General features: G+C 39.7%; 1 protein-coding gene across 1 annotated transcript in view; it reads left to right on the top strand.

Moving 5' to 3' along the window:
• The window catches only part of TYR (tyrosinase), a 57,333-nt gene that overhangs the window by 21,300 nt on the left and 17,157 nt on the right, over positions 1 to 18,876 (top strand). Inside the window, exon 3 of the mRNA NM_204160.2 lies at positions 2,329 to 2,476. Within this exon, the coding sequence (NP_989491.1) occupies positions 2,329 to 2,476 (148 nt within the window). The remainder of the gene's footprint in view (positions 1 to 2,328; positions 2,477 to 18,876) is intronic.

Genomic DNA, 18,876 nt, shown 5'->3' with positions numbered 1-18,876 from the left:
AAAATGTTAATGTGCATCATTCTTCACAGCACCTTTAGAAATAGAAATATATTTTATTCTCTGTTTTTTTTTTTTTTTTTTGGCTAGGTGACAGCTAGGTAGTATAGCATTCCCTATCAGACAACTTCCTGTGGGCAAGATTTTCCCTTTGAGAAATTCTGCCCATGTTTATGTTCCCATGCATCATCTTCAGTAATCCTGTTCCACTTTGGATGTTCTTGACACTTGCAGTTATCTGTAAGCATTAACATGATTATTGCTCTCTCCTAAATCCAGATTTGCCCTACCTTGAAGTCTTTACATCATAAGTCAACTCTACTTCCTTCAACTCTCCTGATTATGTTTTCTTCTCTGAATTACTTTGAATTTCTCAAAATCTTTTTCATGATATTGCCATCAAAAAGATAGACAGTTATTATGATATACTGATTCTTAGGCATCACAGCTATTATTTGACCCTTCATGTAATATATAAGATTTATTTAGTACATAGTGAAGTACTGAAAAGTGCTGCCCAGAGATATGGTGGATACCCCATCCCAGGAGGCATTCAAGGTCAGACTGGACAGGGCTCTGAGGAACCTGATCAAGCTTAGATGTCTCTGTTCATGGCAGGGTCTTGGACTAGATGGCCTTTACGAATCCTTCACAACTCAAATGCTTCCATGATTCTATGTCAATTATCCAGGGCTTTTCACCAAAAGATTCCACTTGAAGAGTATATTAGATAAGGCAAAGCGTGATAAGGGAATTTAGAAGCAGAAAGAGATGAAAATAGCACATCCAGCAGATCATTCTCAGTGGTGTCTAATAGTCAAGTTTCCAAACTGACAGAAAGTTATTTAGTAATAAAACATCTATGTCCATGTGTCAATCAATACCTTCTGTGAATCAAGAGCAGCAAAACCAAAGGCGCAAAACAATTGATACTGAGAATCTGACTTCCACGTTACATGTGAGGGTTTTGATGAAGAAGGAGTTATTGAAAACTAGCTCTAGTTCAGTCCTGCTAACTGAACACCCACTGATGTTAAATTTCCTTCAATCTAGTAAACTAAGGCAGAAATTGCCCTGTGATGTGAGTCATTACAGGAAACAGAAGGACTGCTGGGAGAATCACTTCAAAAGAATACTGCTGCTCCTCTTTCAAATGCTAGCTTTTGGTCCAAATAAGTACATAAAACAAGTGTTCATAGTGTGTGAACCATTTCCCAGAGAGATCTCTTTTTCCCACCTTTGATAAACTGTGACAATATTGGGAAAACATGGAAAAGAAGCACAATAAGCATGCTGTTCAAAGCCCTTTTTATTTGATTATTGATTTTTAAAGATGTTTTAATATCCCTACATTGTGTTTCCCCATCCTACGGCATACAGAAATTGTGATAATAAGACACCTTCATGAACCAAATCAGAGATGGCAGGAAGATGTTTTAGTGCAGGTTAAATAGTAGGACTAACATCAGGTTAGGAAATATGTGTATTCCACCCTTGTCTCCTTGCAGAAACCCAGAGAAGTTCCACATGGTTTAGCTGACTTTTATTTTGAGTCCTTACAATTAGGAAGGAGGCTTGCTTGTTACAATGCTAAGAAAAGCTTACCAACACCAAAGCTGATGTGTGGGTAGGCTACCATACCAGATGAGAAATTCAGGGGTTGCTCTGTGTGACCTACTCGTAAAGCCTGTATTCTAAGAGAGATTCAAAATAACAGCAGTCCACAGACTTTCATGCTCAAGTGGGAAGGTGAAAGAAGATCATCAATTGATTATTTACCAAATACACACACATTAATATTTTACTGATTATTTACAAACCCCTTTTGTGAAGATAATAGCTTATATTGCATTATCTCCTTCCAATGAAAGAGAGAGTTCTATAGAGATAAGTGATATTAAATGGTTGCATATATAATGAGATACACTAGCCTGCTGTACCTTAGAAATGTGTAAGGATAGAGATAAAAATGAAAAAAAAAAAAAAAGAGTAAATTTAATGTGAATAAACATACATGCATAAACACCTGCAGGAATTAGGTTTCCTTCTTACAGTCACACACAGTGGATGTAGAAATATAAAGCAATTAAGCAGTACATTTGCTGACATGCTGCATTAGCTACATGGCAGGAGATTTAATTTAGCTTATTCTAATTTCATCTTTGCTATGCCTTTGAAATTTATTAATACTCCCTTACATGTTTTCTGAAGCTCTTGTCTAAAATGCTGAAAGTAAAAGAGTTGAAATTAGTTACTTTGATCTTCAGTGTTACTGGTGAAAGAATTCTATGCATTGTCGTATCAGCATATGATTTTCTCTGGAATATACAGGCTTTGCTGATCCACACACTGCAATATCAAACATATCTCAAAGTGGTTTGCATAATGCCCTTCACATCTACATGAATGGCTCAATGTCCCAAGTACAAGGCTCTGCGAATGATCCTATCTTCATCCTACACCATGCATTTGTTGACAGGTGAGTTTAATTCTTCTTGGTAAACCTAATTTATTTTGTGTTTCTACAGTGTAGTTTTCACTTACGCTTCAAAACTGCGATATTTTACATGCACAGCATTTTCAGACATGTAAAATTGGTCTTACCTATTATTTGAGAGCAAATGTCTCTCCTAAACTGTCCTTACGTTCACTGGATTAAGTATCATTTGAAAAGTTGACAAATGTAATCCGTTTTTATTACCAAGGTAAAAATAGTCGTTCAATGATGTCATAATAATTGATATATATGGATGTGTATGTCAAGAGGTTTAGACTGAAAGTGTATGACTCATTTTAACAAGACTATAATCGGTTGGAGTAGTTCCTTAATATTCTAAATGTCAGCGCTCTTTTAATTTCTATTCCATAAGGAAAATCCAAGTGTGCTATCCATAAAGAATAACAAATTGGTATTTCAGTGTGACAAACAAAATTGTGACTGTCTCTTGCTGAAAGAGAAGACTACAGCTGTGCAGATGGAGAGGGAAGCAAACAGAGAGATGTCATGTTTATTAATAAGAGAGGGTAAGGGAGCACAGCTCTGCAAGAAGAGATTGAAATTACTATGGTAAGGAGGACATATCAAGATTTGATGGTGACCTTAACATTTTCTGTGTGTTGCTACAAAGTATGTGAATGGCTACAGACAATTTACTGTGTGCTGTATTACACATAACTGTCAAAACTAAAAAGCAATGAAAAAGGAATCTAAACTGCAAAATCCATTAAGAAAAAATCTTTAAAAATATGTGAAAAGATTCTTCTAAGTCAGGTGGCTGCCCAGATAAATTCAAGCAGCAGTAATAAAATGAGGATATTCTCTTCAGACCCCTTTATATCTGTCCTGTCTGCAGACCTATGAGGGAAGCAGTAAAACCCTCATTTAAAAGACATAATTCAATTGCAGAAAACAAAAGGAAGACAGACTGACATTAGTCCAAAATCTAGCCCTAGAAAAGTACTTCAATTTATTTCATTTTTTAACTAGCAGCATTACTTTTCTTCAAAACTTGGAGACATTCTTCCAGGAGAAGATTCTTATATGTGTGGAAGATTGGCTTGTTCCAACCCTTCCTTTTTAACTCATCCTGCATTTACTAAATCACTCCATCAACTAGCTACATCATAAGGTTGCATGTTACTTGATTTGTCTTTCCAACCTTCTTTTACCCTCCCACTGTGCACTGACCATGACTTGGCAACGGTAGTACTTAGAATAATGATGACTCGAGACAAACTTCTGTGAGTCTTTCATAAACACGTGTGCTCAGAACTCTTCTGACTGAGCCCCTGCCTGCAGGATGCTAGGCAGATATTCAACTGAAAACCAAAACGGTTTCTTTATCCAGGTTTCCAAGGCATGTAGCACAAGAGGGATGCAGATTATGTTCTCAAGACATCATCTTGCAGTGAACTTTTTTAGTTCTAGGCAGTTCATACTAATACAGGTGCGGTTAGAAATTTCAGGTTTGGCACCTGGAAATTAACTTTCCAGTGTCTAGGCTTTTAAAAACGGCTCAGTTGAACATTCAGAGAAAGGGAACACGGAAGGGAACACATTATGCTCTGCAATATCAAAAGTCATTGTTTTCCTTAGACGTTCACACTTGTATAAGACCTACGCATCTTTTAGCTCCCACGCAGTGCAGAGCTTAAGTAGCATCTTGGCCTTCATGCTGACCCCTCCCACAGAGGAACTTCAGTTATAGTCATTATAAGCCCCTGGAAATACTTTTCATAACCACAATTGTCATCCATTTTAGACAGAAAAATTATTTGCAAGATAACATTGTTAAATCCTACTGGTGCCAAGGAAATAAATCAGTGCACAGGCACTGTGGGGGCAATGCAGAAATCCATGACGTAACCTCATCCTATCTGTGGCAGAAAGAACTCCACCAGTGCTCTGCAGCTGCTGTGTATATGGGTTTCAGTACACACAGATATGAAAACTGATGATAATGCTGCCTTTGTGTAAGTGACAGAAATGAATTAGCATGATTAGGGTTACTTAGCAGCCTTATCCATGACAGATTAATCATGCTTTTAGTTATAATTAATAAGTAGGTGACTGATAGGTACGTACAGTACATTTAAAAGAATTCTGTTCCTCTCCTACATAGACAATGATTATGAAAGACTGCAAAGAAGTCTTGAGAGGCAGTGAAGAATACAAAGCACAGAGGAAATTGGAGAAATGGCATACAGGAGCAGAAGTGATCTTTTAACTATCTAATATTTACACTAAACCTGCAGAAGACAATAGCTCCTCCAGAACTTGCTGAGGATGTGGAGGGTTGTAAGACAGGAGGTTACTGGCAAAGGGTGAAGAAAGACTAGAGACAGCAACCACAGCTCTGCTGGATCTTACAAAACAACTCTGCGTTAAAAAAACCCAAAATGGCCTAGAGCTTTGAGCATCTGTTTAGGACCCAGAAGAGGGATTCCTCACATCACTGCAAGTTGCTTGAGTGAAACTGAGCATGTAGTTTGCTTTCCCAAGCTCACTTCTCCTGGAGATGCGTTTTCTTCCCATTGATTTCAACAACAGATACCCAAAGACTTTTGAGGAGCTGTTGATCTGAGCTTCAGCTAACCCATCTGTAAAGTGGGTGATACTAAATGCCTACGCAACAGGGATGCTGTCAGGGTAAATGCATTAACGACTGTGAAATGCTCAGTTATGACCATAATAGGAGTGATAGAAGTAAGGCAATAGATCATTGGGACTGCTTTTCCATGGAAACATATGGTACAGAGGAGGATAAACAAGTGTATACGGAGTCTGCTGACAGGTGTGAGCCAAATGTCAGGAGCTGCTTTCCAAACTGAGCAACAGCCAGTTCCCATCTGCTGCCCTCATCCCTTCCTATCCAGGTCTGGTGCCTGAAAGGAGGGAAGGATGGAGGGAGCAGAGGTGTGGAAAACACCTTTCTGAGGCAGAAAGCAAATTGTTGGCTTATAAATGCTCTTCTTTTTATGTAATTCTCTTTCAGCACTGAAGAAGTATGAATGTATTCAGGCAACAGCTTTCTTAGTAATGATAAATCAGACTCCTCACCTTCTTATTTGCTGGGAAAGATTAAACCCCAAGGTTTAGTAAAAATAGGTGACCACTGTGAAAATTATTAATTATTAATTGTTAGTTGAATCAGTTCAAAGAAAGAAGGAAGGAAGGAAGGAAGGAAGGAAGGAAGGAAGGAAGGAAGGAAGGAAGGAAGGAAGGAAGGAAGGAAGGAAGGAAGGAAGGAAGGAAGGAAGGAAGGAAGGAAGGAAGGAAGGAAGGAAGGAAGGAAGGAAGGAAGGAAGGAAGGAGAAAGAAAGAAAGAAAGAAAGAAAGAAAGAAAGAAAGAAAGAAAGAAAGAAAGAAAGAAAGAAAGAAAGAAAGAAAGAAAGAAAGAAAGAAAGAAAGAAAGAAAGAAAGAAAGAAAGAAAGAAAGAAAAAGGAACAGAGAAAAGTAGAAAAAAATGAAAAAAAAACAAGATACAAATAAACTATATATTCAGCAAAAAATGAGATTTTTTTAGCTGTGTGAAGCATTTCTCCTAATTGCAAATCTCTTTGCCATTCAGATACGCTCTACAGTCAGCACGAGGGAATAACAAGGGAGGAGTCAGCCCACTCAAGCTGCAAGGAGCAGCTGCACAGTCAGTGAAAGCAAGGGCCCACAGTCACACTTGAGCTCACAAGGGTGTTTTCTGTGCTCTGAAAAGGCATTCTTTCCTCTGTGATGACTCTTTCATCCCCTCCATCCCTACAACCCCTCAGTATCTTCATCTGCTCTCCCCGCACACACTGTCCTTTTAATGTTTTTAGCTTCTTCTCATTTCTGTACTTCTGTACTTTCATACTTATCCAGTCCTTGAATTCCATAACCTACCCCAATAATACCCCTTGCAAAAAGCTAAGAAACCCTAAATATCAAGGGGAAAAATAAGTTGCAACTGAAGATCTCCATACTGCTTTATATTCTTACAGCTATTAACACAGTAGGGCTCCACTTCTCATCTCATTTCTTAGTTTCATAATACTGGGCAAGGTTCATCACAATAATATGGATGACTTTCAAAGGCACTAATTATAGCATGAGCAATTTAGAACTGATTTTCTAGAGACACACAGTATAGTGTAGACATTTAGTCTCCTGCTTCTCCACAGTTTAGTCTCCTCACTGGGAACTGTTCACCCTATGCATCCACGGCTTCAGTCATTGCTCTTCCCTTCACTGTGACAGTGGCAGAAAAGCTAAAACATCAGTAAGCTGAAACCTCCACAATTTCACTGGTGAATCATTGTGGTACCACTGCATAGTTGCTTAGTTCTTTTTGCATCTGTCTGTATCCATCTGTTGTCCCTTGTCCCATGTGTAAATTATAAGCTATGTCATTAAGGGACTGTCTAATTGCTCTAGTCTGTGCTGTGCCTGGCATATACTTAGCCTCTGACTATGCTTCTCAGGTATATAACCAACATGAGCAATTGCTTCATTTACAGTTCTGTGAGATGGCAATGACAAGAGACAGCTGGGCATTTCTGCGTTGATCTTGTTGGTTCAGTTGTGACTACTGCTTGCTACCTCACAGGGCAAAATAATTGCATATAAAGAGACAAAATTTCAGCTCTTTGATTGGGTATTTGTGGACAGGTGCACTCTGCCAAAAGCAATGCAAATCAAGTATAAGGTCACAGAGGGAATGGAGAGACTTTAACTTATTTGTATGCATGCATGCTTCCAAACAGGAGTAACTGCCACACATCAGTTTCAGAGCTCTGTGAAAACGCCACTAATTCTACCTGTCCAAGGCAAGTGTCCCCATGCTGTTCAGCAACATCAGCTGCCACAGACTCCTCTGCAGGATGGAGAGCTGGGAGCATTATGAAATGCCAGGCTCTGGTTCATGTCAGGATCTAACAATAAAATGTTCCTTATCACACTGATTATCGGTGAAGTGACAAATTGACAAGCACATCTGAAGCAATCTGTTCAAAAGTATATTAGTAACCAAAATCTACACATCATGACTTGCATGCCAGCAATACCCCACTGGGGTACTCAATATACTCACCTTCATGTCAGTTCTGCCTTAATTCCCCTCAAAAAGTTAATATTATGTCAGAAGTGATTTTGTTGGAAAATACTTTAACAAGAGAGAATGTGCTTTTAACTACCAGGATATGTCAAAATAAAAGCCTCTTATTTTAACTGTTTTAGAAACAACATTTTCATTTTCTCTTAAATGTCACCTCAGGTTTTGGAAACAAAACAAACAACAAAAAAAAAAAAAACAGAATGAGAAAACCCAAGTTCTTCTCTTGTTTTGAAATGTTGACAGGAAACAAGATTTTTTTAGCTCTTAAAAACTATTTGCTTTGAGAGTTTGGAGCATTTTGAGTGAAATCATTCAAAAAGAATCATTAGAAATTCCTATAAGGCAAAACTAGGTTTCCAGACATAACACATGGAATAAGAGTTATTCCTTATCCTGAAGTGTCTCCTGTGGGAGACAACACGAGCAAAGTATAAAGCCAAGGAAGCAGTATCCCCTTTAAAAATGGAGAAGTCATTGCATAAATGTGAAACGTATGACTAATTTTCTATTTTGATATCAGTACATCAAAACTCATTGCTTTCTAAGGTATGTTTATGGGGAAAAAAAAGTTGGCATAGGGTAAAAGTTGCATTTTTTCTGGAACTGAATGAACTATGGTACGGAGCTGTGTGAAAACTAATAGACAAAGGGAAGTAAAGAGGCTGCCATTGGCAATACACCTCCTCGCAAAGCCCTTCTGCATCATTGTCAGCTCAGGATGGGAAGCCATCTACGCCCAGCACTTATCTTCCAAGTGTCTCTGTATAGGCAGCGGATGAAGTGAAGTGTTCTCTGCAATTGCCCCTGACATGAAGGATAAATGTGGTACAGTCCTTCCATTCAGGGAAAGCGCAAGCATCACTGGGCTACTGTTACCCTCAGGGATAAGAATCACTGAATCATAGAATACCCCAAGTTGGAAGGGATCCCCAGGGATCATCGAGTCCAACTCCTGGCTCCACCCAGAACACTCAAAATTTAAACCCTATGTCTGAGAGCACTGTCCAGAAGCATCTTGAACTAGAGCAGCTTGGGGCTGTGTGGTTTCAGCAGCAGCATATAAATGAGCTGAATGCATGCAAGATGGGGAAAGAAGAGGGTGACAAAGTTACCTCCCAATCATCAAAGCTCTCAGGGGAATTAACTGCATTTCTGTGATATACCTTGGGTGGTAGCTGCCTGTCAGGGCTCTCATACCTGCCTTGCATGTATTACACAGATCCTGCTGTGTGGAGACCTCATCAGAATGCCCTTAGATGGGTAATGAATTCCCTTCCTTGCCAGCAGCTTCTGTGCTGGAAGCCACCACTTCACAAAAAAACATCTGAGTTTAACAAGGTGAGGGATCAAAGGAAGAAAAGTGCTGCCCATTAATCTTTTTTACACTTTTTCAGTGGTTAGACTAAATGTTCTTAGAGGTCTTTTCCAATCTCAATGTTTCCATGATTCTATGACCTTGGCCTCTCCTTTTCTTGGCACACACAGATTCCCATGACAGGGATGAGATACAGAGCAGATCAGTACTGAGAGGGTGGGGCACTCAAGCAAAGATTTTAGAAATGATAGCAGGAAAGGAGTTGTCTTAATTCTTCCTCCCCTTGGGGACATCTGCAAATCTGCAGGAGATAGGGTCCCTCTGTTGCCACAAGCCACATAGCTGCCCTGAGCTGGCATAGCACTGGAGCTATTAAACCTCCCCTCTAAACTCTGAGGCTTAGTACCACTTAACCAGAGCTACTCAGCTTGTTTGATGGAGCTGACTCACTCAAAGTGGGCTCAGTATGTGGGCAGAGTGAGTTCACATCTACTGCAAAATACCATATAAATATATCCACGGAAAACAGAGTGTAAGTGGGAAGGTTGGGGTGTTGCTGAGAAACACTGATCCCCAGTATCTCTCCTTTGATATCACTGTGTCTGGGCTGAAAGGCAAATCATATACCAAGATACTGAACCTGTACTCTGTTGTCAGTTTGGTAAGGAAATTGTGCAGTTCCTGTTACTCAAATGCAAAACACCCAAAGGGACCCAGGAACAACTCTGGAGAGTTACACCACATCTAATCTGCTTTGCTCATTGGACAGACAAGGATTGAGTCTACATATAATACACTTGAGGTTGCTGCTTGGAGTTCCAGAGGACATTTTTAAGTCCTCTGGAAATCCACAAGCAGACGCTATAGAATTAGAGGCAGGGAAAGATAGGAACAAGGAACAGGCTCTGTAGATAAAAGCTCTTGGTATTGACTAAATGTATATAAAATCTATAGTGCTGCTGATCTAGCTTGCTTTGGGGAACAGTGAGAGGAGGGTAGAGCAGGTATCTTTGGATTATAAGTGAAAAATAGTAGTTGGAGATCTCACTTGCTGAGTCATGATTCAGATTGGATGTTTCTAATGACCCACACTGCTCTTAAAAATCAGTAATCCAGGAGGTTCTGTTCAAGTAGTTCAATTTAAAATGCATGTCTCCTATCATTTTTACTGCAAGATTTCTGTTCAGCCAATGCAGTTCTAGAATTGATCACTTTTATACGCCATATATTATGCAAGCTATTAGTGGCTTTTGAAAGTAAAGGTTACTACACCCTGAAACTTGGCAAGAACCACCTGGTTGGTCTTCGTCTTCACCTATTCTTGTAACACTAGAGGATGAAAAAGCTCTCTCTGTGTCACAGTGATCAAGACAAACTCTGATGCAGACAGCTAACATAGCACTGAATTTCCTTCCTGCAGCACTTTGGCAATAATAGCAGCCATAATTGTTCAAATTGTAAAAAATCACAGGATAACATGGTACTTTTCTCACCCACGTGTAGCTACCTTCTATTCATCAAAAGAAATTATCACTTTGCTGCCGTAGATGTGATTTATATATTACATGCCCTTGTGAACCTCAATAATGACAATCTCTCAGTCTCAAAAGAAATGAATTACAGAGCACAGGAGTGGCTTACAGTCAATCCAGCCACTGCCACAGCAGTCCATTTTAATCTGCTTGTTATCTTTCTCTTCAGGGGAAACTAGTTATTAAACTTTAGAGCAGCTGGCATTTGTACTATCTTTTACTTCAAGAGATGTTTTTCTGTTAGCTGCAAACAGTAGCAATGATGAGCCTAAGAAAGATAGGGCAGGAAACGTATTCCAGAAAATATTATCTTTTTTCTTTCCCCATGCAACATACAATTGCACTTCCATTTCCTTTTTTTTCGTAGAATCACCAAGGTTGGAAAAGACCTCCAAGATCATCCAGTCTAACCATTCCCCTACCACCCATATTTCCCTCTAAACCATGTCTCCCAGTACAACATCTAAATGTTTCTTGAACACCTCCAGGGTCAGTGACTCCCCTACCTCTCTGGGCAGCCTGTTCCAGCACATAACCACTCATTTGGAGCATAATTTTTTCCTAATATCCAACTTGAATCTCCCCTGGCACAACTTGAAGCCATTCGCTTTCATCCTATCACTGTTACCTGTGAGAAGAGGTCGACACCCACCTCACCACAGCCTCCTTTCAGGGAGCTGTAGGAAGCAATAAGGTCTCCCCTGAGCGTCCTCTTCTCCAGACTGAACAATCCCAGTTTCCTCAGCTGCTCCCCATAAAATCTGTGCTCCAGAGCCCTTGCAGCTTCGTTGCCCTTCTCTGGACATGCTCCAAGGCCTCAATGTCTTTCTTGCAGTGAGGGACCCAAAGCTGAATACAGTACTCAAGGTGCAGACTTACCAGTGCTGAGTACAATGGGCAAGGGACACACCATCACCTCTCATTTATCTCTTGTTTTTAACAGTGCTGAGCAACATTGGAGACCCAAACATGAATTAGAAATATATTAATTTTAACCAAAAATTAACATGGATTGACAGCAAGGGGTGAAAGAACACCACTATTTTTAAAGGAACAAGAATTTCTCTCCTGCAAATAGGTAGAGGCACTGCTGACTTTCACTGGTATTAGGAGACTGGCTTGACTAAGAGAAGGGGTAAGAGTTTAGATCTTTTTTTTTTACCAAATCTGAGCCCACCTATGTCCAACCTAAACTCACTATTCTATCCAGCAGAGCAAGTTTCTGTAGGAGTTAGTTTGCTCTATCAATAACCAAGTTACAATGAGGCACTACCTAGTCCTACACTAGACAATATTCGCATTCATATTCCTCTGCACAGATTCCTACTCAAATTCCAACACCCAGCTCCTGCTTTTATTCTCATAAGCGATGTGTCATGCTCAGATTATCCATTATCTCTTTCTCCAGTAGGAATAAAGCTCTTTATGTTGTAATCCATCAGCAACCCAGCAAACATAAACTGGGCTCAGCAGTTGTTGGTTCAGCCTACAGCATTTTCTACAAAGAGAGAAAACAAGAATCAGTCAGTGAGATTCATTGAGTGGCAAAATGGGTTGCCAACAGGTTAGGCTTTGTTGTTTGAGAGCTGCACTTCAAGGCTTAAATGCAATGGAGTTGAAGCCTCAAGCAGCTCTCAGAGAGGAGCAGCACTTACTCCTACACTGCCAGCAGCCAGCTCTGCTCAGGACTGTTTTGTCTCAAGCCTCTTTTGGACTCAGGTCCCTGAGCAGCTTTTTCTCACGATAAACTTTGGAGAAGCTTCTGCATTTCTCTTCTAGAAGAGGAACTCTTGGAGCACTGCCTAATTACAGGAGCAGGGAATGGAAGCTGTGTAGCCCTGAGGCAGATCCTTTGTACTCCCCTAATCCCATAGAGGTGTTGAGGGCATTATAAAGATAAGGGGAAAGCTGCTCTCAATCACATTAGTAGATGGAATATTAAAATATCACATATGCCCAGCAATACAACAACCTTGATTTTTTTTCATAAAGTGGGACATGGGCAAAGAAAGTGGTGTTGATTGTCCTGCAAATGGGGATGATCATGTTGGATTATACCTTTACTGTCTCTTTCTCTCTTGTTTCCTCAGTCTTACACTATCCAAGTACCCAGGTTGTGCAGTGCCATAAATGAGAGCAAAGAAAGTGGAAGAAAGTACAGATTCTTGTAGTGGGATGGTGAAGCAGAGCTATGCCAAGATCCTCAGGCACCACACAGCTCCCCCAGCCCTGGTAGTACTTCATAACAAGTGGGAAGGTGTCAGCCTGGTGCACATTGCCTTGGCTCAGCCAGAGAATGGTCTCTGGGGAGGCAGCCTGCACTTTAGCTGGATAAGTAGGGGGCTTTGTGTCACCTGCACATTGCTACTCAGTGTTGCAGGTGGCCTGGTCCACTGTTGTCCATGAGAACTAAAAAACCCTTTTGGTTAGAAGGTGGAATAAAGGGAAACAACAAACCAGGACAGATCTTCACTGAAAATGAATATTCATATTTCAGAGTCATATGATTGATCTAAATGAGAATATGTGTTTCAATATAAAATTCAGAAGCACAGCTTTGCATGAAGGAACAGCTCCATTAGGCTAAAACATCCTCTTTCATCTGTTTTGTGTAAGTTCTGTGTTTAAAATGGGAGGCTGTTAAATCTGCTAGCCCAGTAGTGTTAAGACTACCATAGCTCCATTTTCTCAGGTCCAAACTGTATTGAGACTGAATATATGTTGCTGATAGGCTCATATACACACAGTACGTACATATATATGTATACCTACATATGCATATATGTGTGACCAGACACATCAACAAAGAAAATACAGCATTCACAAAAGCCAACACAGTATGAACAACTTCATCCTCTTGTTCTCTATGCACAATCAGGATGAAAGCCTATTAATGAAAAATATAGCCATATATATATGCATATATAGAATCTGAATTCCCTAGTTACTGGTTGTAGACACACAACCTGTCTCTGGTTCTTCTCTTCCCTAGGCAGAACAGACCCAGGTTACTCAGCCTTTCCTCATATGAGAGATGCTCCAGGCCCTTTGTTGTCTTTGTGGCCCTCTGCTGGACTGCTAGGAGATCCCTGTCTTTTTTGAACTGGGGAGCTCAGAACTGGACTCTGTAGTCCACATGTGACCTCACCAGAGCAGAGTAGAGGGGGAGGACCATTTCCCTCAACCTGCTGGTCACGCTCTTTTTAATTGACCCAAAAAAACACATACATGCATACATGGTTCTCTCCACTAGGTAGTCTGGAAACTGATCTAGAGATAATTTGGCAGTGGTACCACAAGGGAAAGCACTGAAACCCAGGACAGTCCTCAGCAATGGCTCAATATGAGATGTCAGAGCTCTTGAGGCATTCGCTGGGTTTCTTACAATAATTGAAGGCAGCAAGTTAATTTTTAATCAGACACTTGCATTATGACAGGTTCAATTTGTTTACAGCCAGCCTGAGAGTCCCTGTACTGTCTTCAGCCAACTTAAAAGAAAAAATGACACTGCAATATAACTGCATACATTGGCAAAGAGGACAGTGCCTTGACTTTACAACCTCTGCATTAGCAGCTCTTCCAGTACCAGAGTACCAATGTTTCACCTAAATGCTTGGGATGGGAATTACCTGAAGTGACTTTATATTATCAGGTGGATAGCGCCAACTTTTAAAGTGATGACTACTGTGTAATCACAGTCCTTGTACTGGCATTTCAGCTTCTCTCAATTTGTTTCCTTTTCCCTTTCTTTCCAAATGGTAATATGTGTTACTTGCTGGATTTCTTTTACAGAATGTCAGATCTCATGATTGTGAAATGAATTGTATAGACGAGCTCTAAGTAACAACATTCTGCCTTCCTTCTACTGTAGTGAGCCTGACCTTGTCTCAGTCTTGCAAACATAAATCAGGAATGAAAGATTCTGTTTCAAGTTTTGTGTAACCAGTGACATGGGTATATATTTGAATGTGATGAAGTTATTAGTGGCTTGCCAAGTTGCTATGTAACAGCTGAACAGTTAGTATTCATCCATACACCTTAGCAGAGGTGCATGGATGTATCAGGCTAATGAAAAAAAAAGGGCACAGCTCCACAGTTGCTCTAAAGCAGCATAACTGGTTTATAACCACCATAGCTAACCTCTCAATGCTACCTGGATGTGTTCACCTCTGTTCCTCTGTTGTACTGACCATCAAGTAAAAGCACAAGGCATCAGGTGCAGGATTTTATCTCACCTCATCTAACCCAAAATAAATGCAAACAAATGAGAAGTTAGTATTTAAACCAAATCAGTTCCTTAATCCTAGTTATGACAAGGTTGCACAATCACATATGAGGAAGCTGAGGACAAGAAAATAGGAGAAAGCAAGAATGTATCTTGAGACACAGACTGACTATGAACCTTCAATATAAGGGCAGCACTGTCCTTCCGCTAGGGATACACGTTTATGGTGGCATGGAACGCGTGTGGAGGTACTGAACCCTCTTCTTCCTCCTTTCCCTCTCTCCAGCTGTCCTTGATTGCAAGGTAAAGCACATGACTTGAACCTCTTGTAGAAAAGCTTGCCAAACATCCAGTTAGGTTTACACTGTGTGTCACTTCTCTGTGGTGGTACAATACAAAGAAATAACTAATAGCAGATATCTAACCAGATAACCAGATAGGTCTGGTTTGTCTTCCTACGCTGCAATCAAACATAGCTCTGTGCATGACTGTGAAGGCACACTGACTGGAAATGGCTCTTCAAAATCATGAAGAATATACCAATTCTTGTTGTATTACTTTACTTTTTTTTTCCCAGGCTTTAAGATTTCCTTGTTGTGAGCAGTATCTTTTTTTTTTTTTTTTTTTTTTTCAGAGCACACAACATTAGCTAAAACAAAATGAAGTTATGCAGCCTACATACAGCAGTACTGCTTATACTCCGCTTGATATTTCCCACTGGCAAAATAAACCCATTTATTTCTTGACTCATCCTTTCATTAGCTATAATCCCATTGCATATATTATTCATAGAATAATATGAATCCAGAAATATATATTGGTGCCCTTTTAACAATCATCCTCAAATCAATCTCATTCCCCCCAGCACTCCTTTTAAACCAAGTTTTTTTTCAGATTAATTTTCTTCTATGGCTCATTTCATTTCATTTTGTATAACCTAGTACGTATGGAGCAGAATAAGGAAAATAATCAGGTCTATTTATACACAATCAAATTGAAGTGATATATCCATGTCTTTTACAGATGGCTTTAATTTTCTCTGTAAAAGCACCTTACCACACTAAAATTCTTTACGAAAGCAAAGTGTATTTCGTCAGACTGAAAATTTAAACTACCAAAGCATCAACATACCTGGTGGGTGTCTTTATTATTTGTTACCATATGCTAGCACTTTACAGTAGCAGCACTGGGACTCAAAGGTATTAAACTCCGACTGAACCAAAGAGTTTAAGTGATAGAGAATTTATCATGACCTTAGATCAGTTATTTAAATGAACACTGAGCCTTCTTTTAGCCTAAATACATCTGAATAAAATTATTTTGCAACATTAAAATACTGTTCATTAATGACAAAAAATAATTTTTGCATTGACTATTGATCACCATAATCTAGCAGTTCTAAAATCTTAAATATTTACCATTACAAAAATCCCGCTTAAAAATAATTTCTACTCTGGAAATGCAGTACAGAGAGATGGAGTCTCTTTGGGTTTTGAACATGAGATAGGGCCTCTTTCAAAATTCATATTATTTTTCTATCCCTTTTTATTCCTTAACCTCTTTAGACATGCAATTTGGGCACTTTGATTTCTTCAATAGAAGGGAGCAGCGTTACAGATAGAAATAGTCTTTGCTGCAATCTACATATAGTTCATTCTAAAGCCTTTAAAGAAAAGCCACTTATTCCAAGTTACTTTTGCTTGCCACTGAAGACATGTGAAGGGCATTAAGGTTATCACAAGATTGATTTCCATGCCAGTTAGTCCATTTCCATATTTAAAATTTCTATTTCCTAAATCCTGATTGCCCATGACCCTTCTAGGTAAGAGCTGTCACCCTCATTCCCTGCCATTACTGGAGATTCTTACATGTTGCACATGCAAACTACCCTTCAGTAAGCCACCAAGATGTATAAAGTGAATGGAATTTAGTTGATCCACAAGCCACAGTGGTTCAAGTGGGTTGGGAAATATGCAATCTGGGAAAGATGAAACTAAGAATTAAAGATACCGTTTTTAAATCAGAGAGCTGGAGCACCTGTCCTACAAAGAAGAGAGCTGGGCCTGTTCAGCATGGAGAAGAGAAGGCTCCAAGGACACCTCATTACAGTCTTCCAGTACTTAAAGGGAGTTACAAACTGGAAGGAGACCAACTTTTTACATGGTGTGACAGGGATAGGCCAACAGGAAACTGTTTTAAACTGAAAAAGGAAACATTTATAGTAGGTATTATGAGGAAGTTATTTACTCATTGGTGGCGAGGCACTGGCACAGACAGCCCAGAAAATCTGTGGATACCCCATCACTAGAGGTGCTCAAGGCCAGGTTGGATGGCGCCCTGGGCAGTCTGATCCAGTGGAGGAAAACTCTGCCCACAGCAGGGGGTTGGAACAGAATGATCTTTCAGGTCTCTTCCAGTTCATGCCATTCTATGATTCAGTGCAAGAAGGAGAGTCCGTTCTGCTCAATTTGCTCACTCTTCCAAAATTTTTGTGACAGTCAAGTTCAAGCTCTGAGTGCTTTCATCCTGCAAATAAGATAAGGAGGGAATTGATTTAGATAAAAAGATATTTCTTTGCACAATTCCTAGGAAAGGACAATGTATTTGTTTCTTCTTCCATTCCCTGTAGATAAATAGATGATAACCCATGTACTCCACACAGTAACTTCCCTTCCTTTCCCTCTCCCTTCTCCTCTACATGCTAGTGAGGATTTATGGTTTATCATCTCCACTAGATCCTAGGTTAGGTCCTCCTAATTTCCGTTCTCTGAATAAAATTCCCAATTGCTTTTGATGTTCTTCTCTCCTTTCCTTTATCCCACTTTGTATATCCCACCACTCTCTCATCCCATCTGTTCTTTTTAGCACTGCCAGCATCTCCCAAATGATGCCAATCTAGCTGGGAATGCAGTGCTAAAAATGTCTCCATGTCTGGAAAATGTCACTGCGACCTGTGCAACTAACTAATTATCTGCTTGTCCTCTGTGTCTACATGCTGAGGAGGAAAGTAGCCAAAGAGACTGTTATAGAAGTTGGACAGACGTTCCCCTCACTGAACTTCTTTCCACTACATTTTTGGGACTAGAAAAAATGGGGAGATTGGATATCACAGAGCCCTGACTCGTTGGCTTTCTTTTTGGTACCATTATTTTCATAATACCAAGACATGGAAGTGGTGTAGAATAAAATGGCCTTTCAGTTTTCTTTTTATTGCTTTGTTAAGCTCTCAGGGGCAAAAGAGCGTGCAGAGGTAGATGTAAAGAAGACATAAAAGCATTAGTTTTGCCAAGATAATCAAGAAATCCAAGGAGTTCAGATCTTCCACTCTGCCACTAACCTGGTTTTTACCAGAAACATCACTTCACAAAGGGACCAGTTAATTGTATCAGCACTTTGTCTCTGTGTATGAGGATTTCCTTCTGCAGCCCTAAGCTCTTCCAAGTTTGCAGGTACTGAACAAAGCATGCAATATCAGCATATCTTTTCAAGGTATAAGAAATTATTCTACAACATAGCAGTTTATCAGGAAGAAAACAAAATCTCTCCATAGAAATTGGAATAACTGTTGACCAAATATTCTTTACCTGGGATGTATAAAATTCAGTGGTCCCAGTATTCTGAAACAAAAGACTGGTCATTGTTTTACTTTACATACAGTTGTAGAATCCCGAAGTCCTTTTAATTAAAGCAAACCCCAGGAGACAGGGGCACTGTGCCTAACCAATGGCAGAAGGATTAGGCTACATAAAGACTCCAGTTTTCCTTAAAAATATATGAAAGCAATTAACAGCATCCGTCTGGGAATCATGAAATGTAACTGTTCATAAACAACTCAGTGAATTGTCCAACATGCCTGTGCATCAGCACAACTCAACATATTAGTAATTAGAGATATATGATTGCATCTAAATCTAAAAATCAGCTGTTAGAGTCAGTAATTCAGTGCCACTGCTACAGCTAAGAGAAGCTTGCTTTTTAATTTGGGAGCCATGCTGCAAATGAAGGAATCCAAAGCATACGCGTTCATTTCCATGGAAATGCTTTGCATTTGCATTCTATTTAAGATTACTAGCCTAAGAATTCTTGAAACTGCTTATGAAATTGCGACATTTAATTCACCCAGAGAGAATGCTGCATTTCAGGGCATGTCATGCAGAGTTATTTCAGGAGAATGACAACTTCTAGCTCTGAACGGTGTGCTCATCAATTCTCCAGAT

The sequence above is a fragment of the Gallus gallus genome, chromosome 1, assembly GCF_016699485.2.
Source record: "Gallus gallus isolate bGalGal1 chromosome 1, bGalGal1.mat.broiler.GRCg7b, whole genome shotgun sequence".
Lineage (NCBI taxonomy): Eukaryota > Metazoa > Chordata > Aves > Galliformes > Phasianidae > Gallus > Gallus gallus.
Note: the sequence above shows the minus strand (reverse complement) of the source record. Positions and strands in the feature narration are given on the sequence as shown.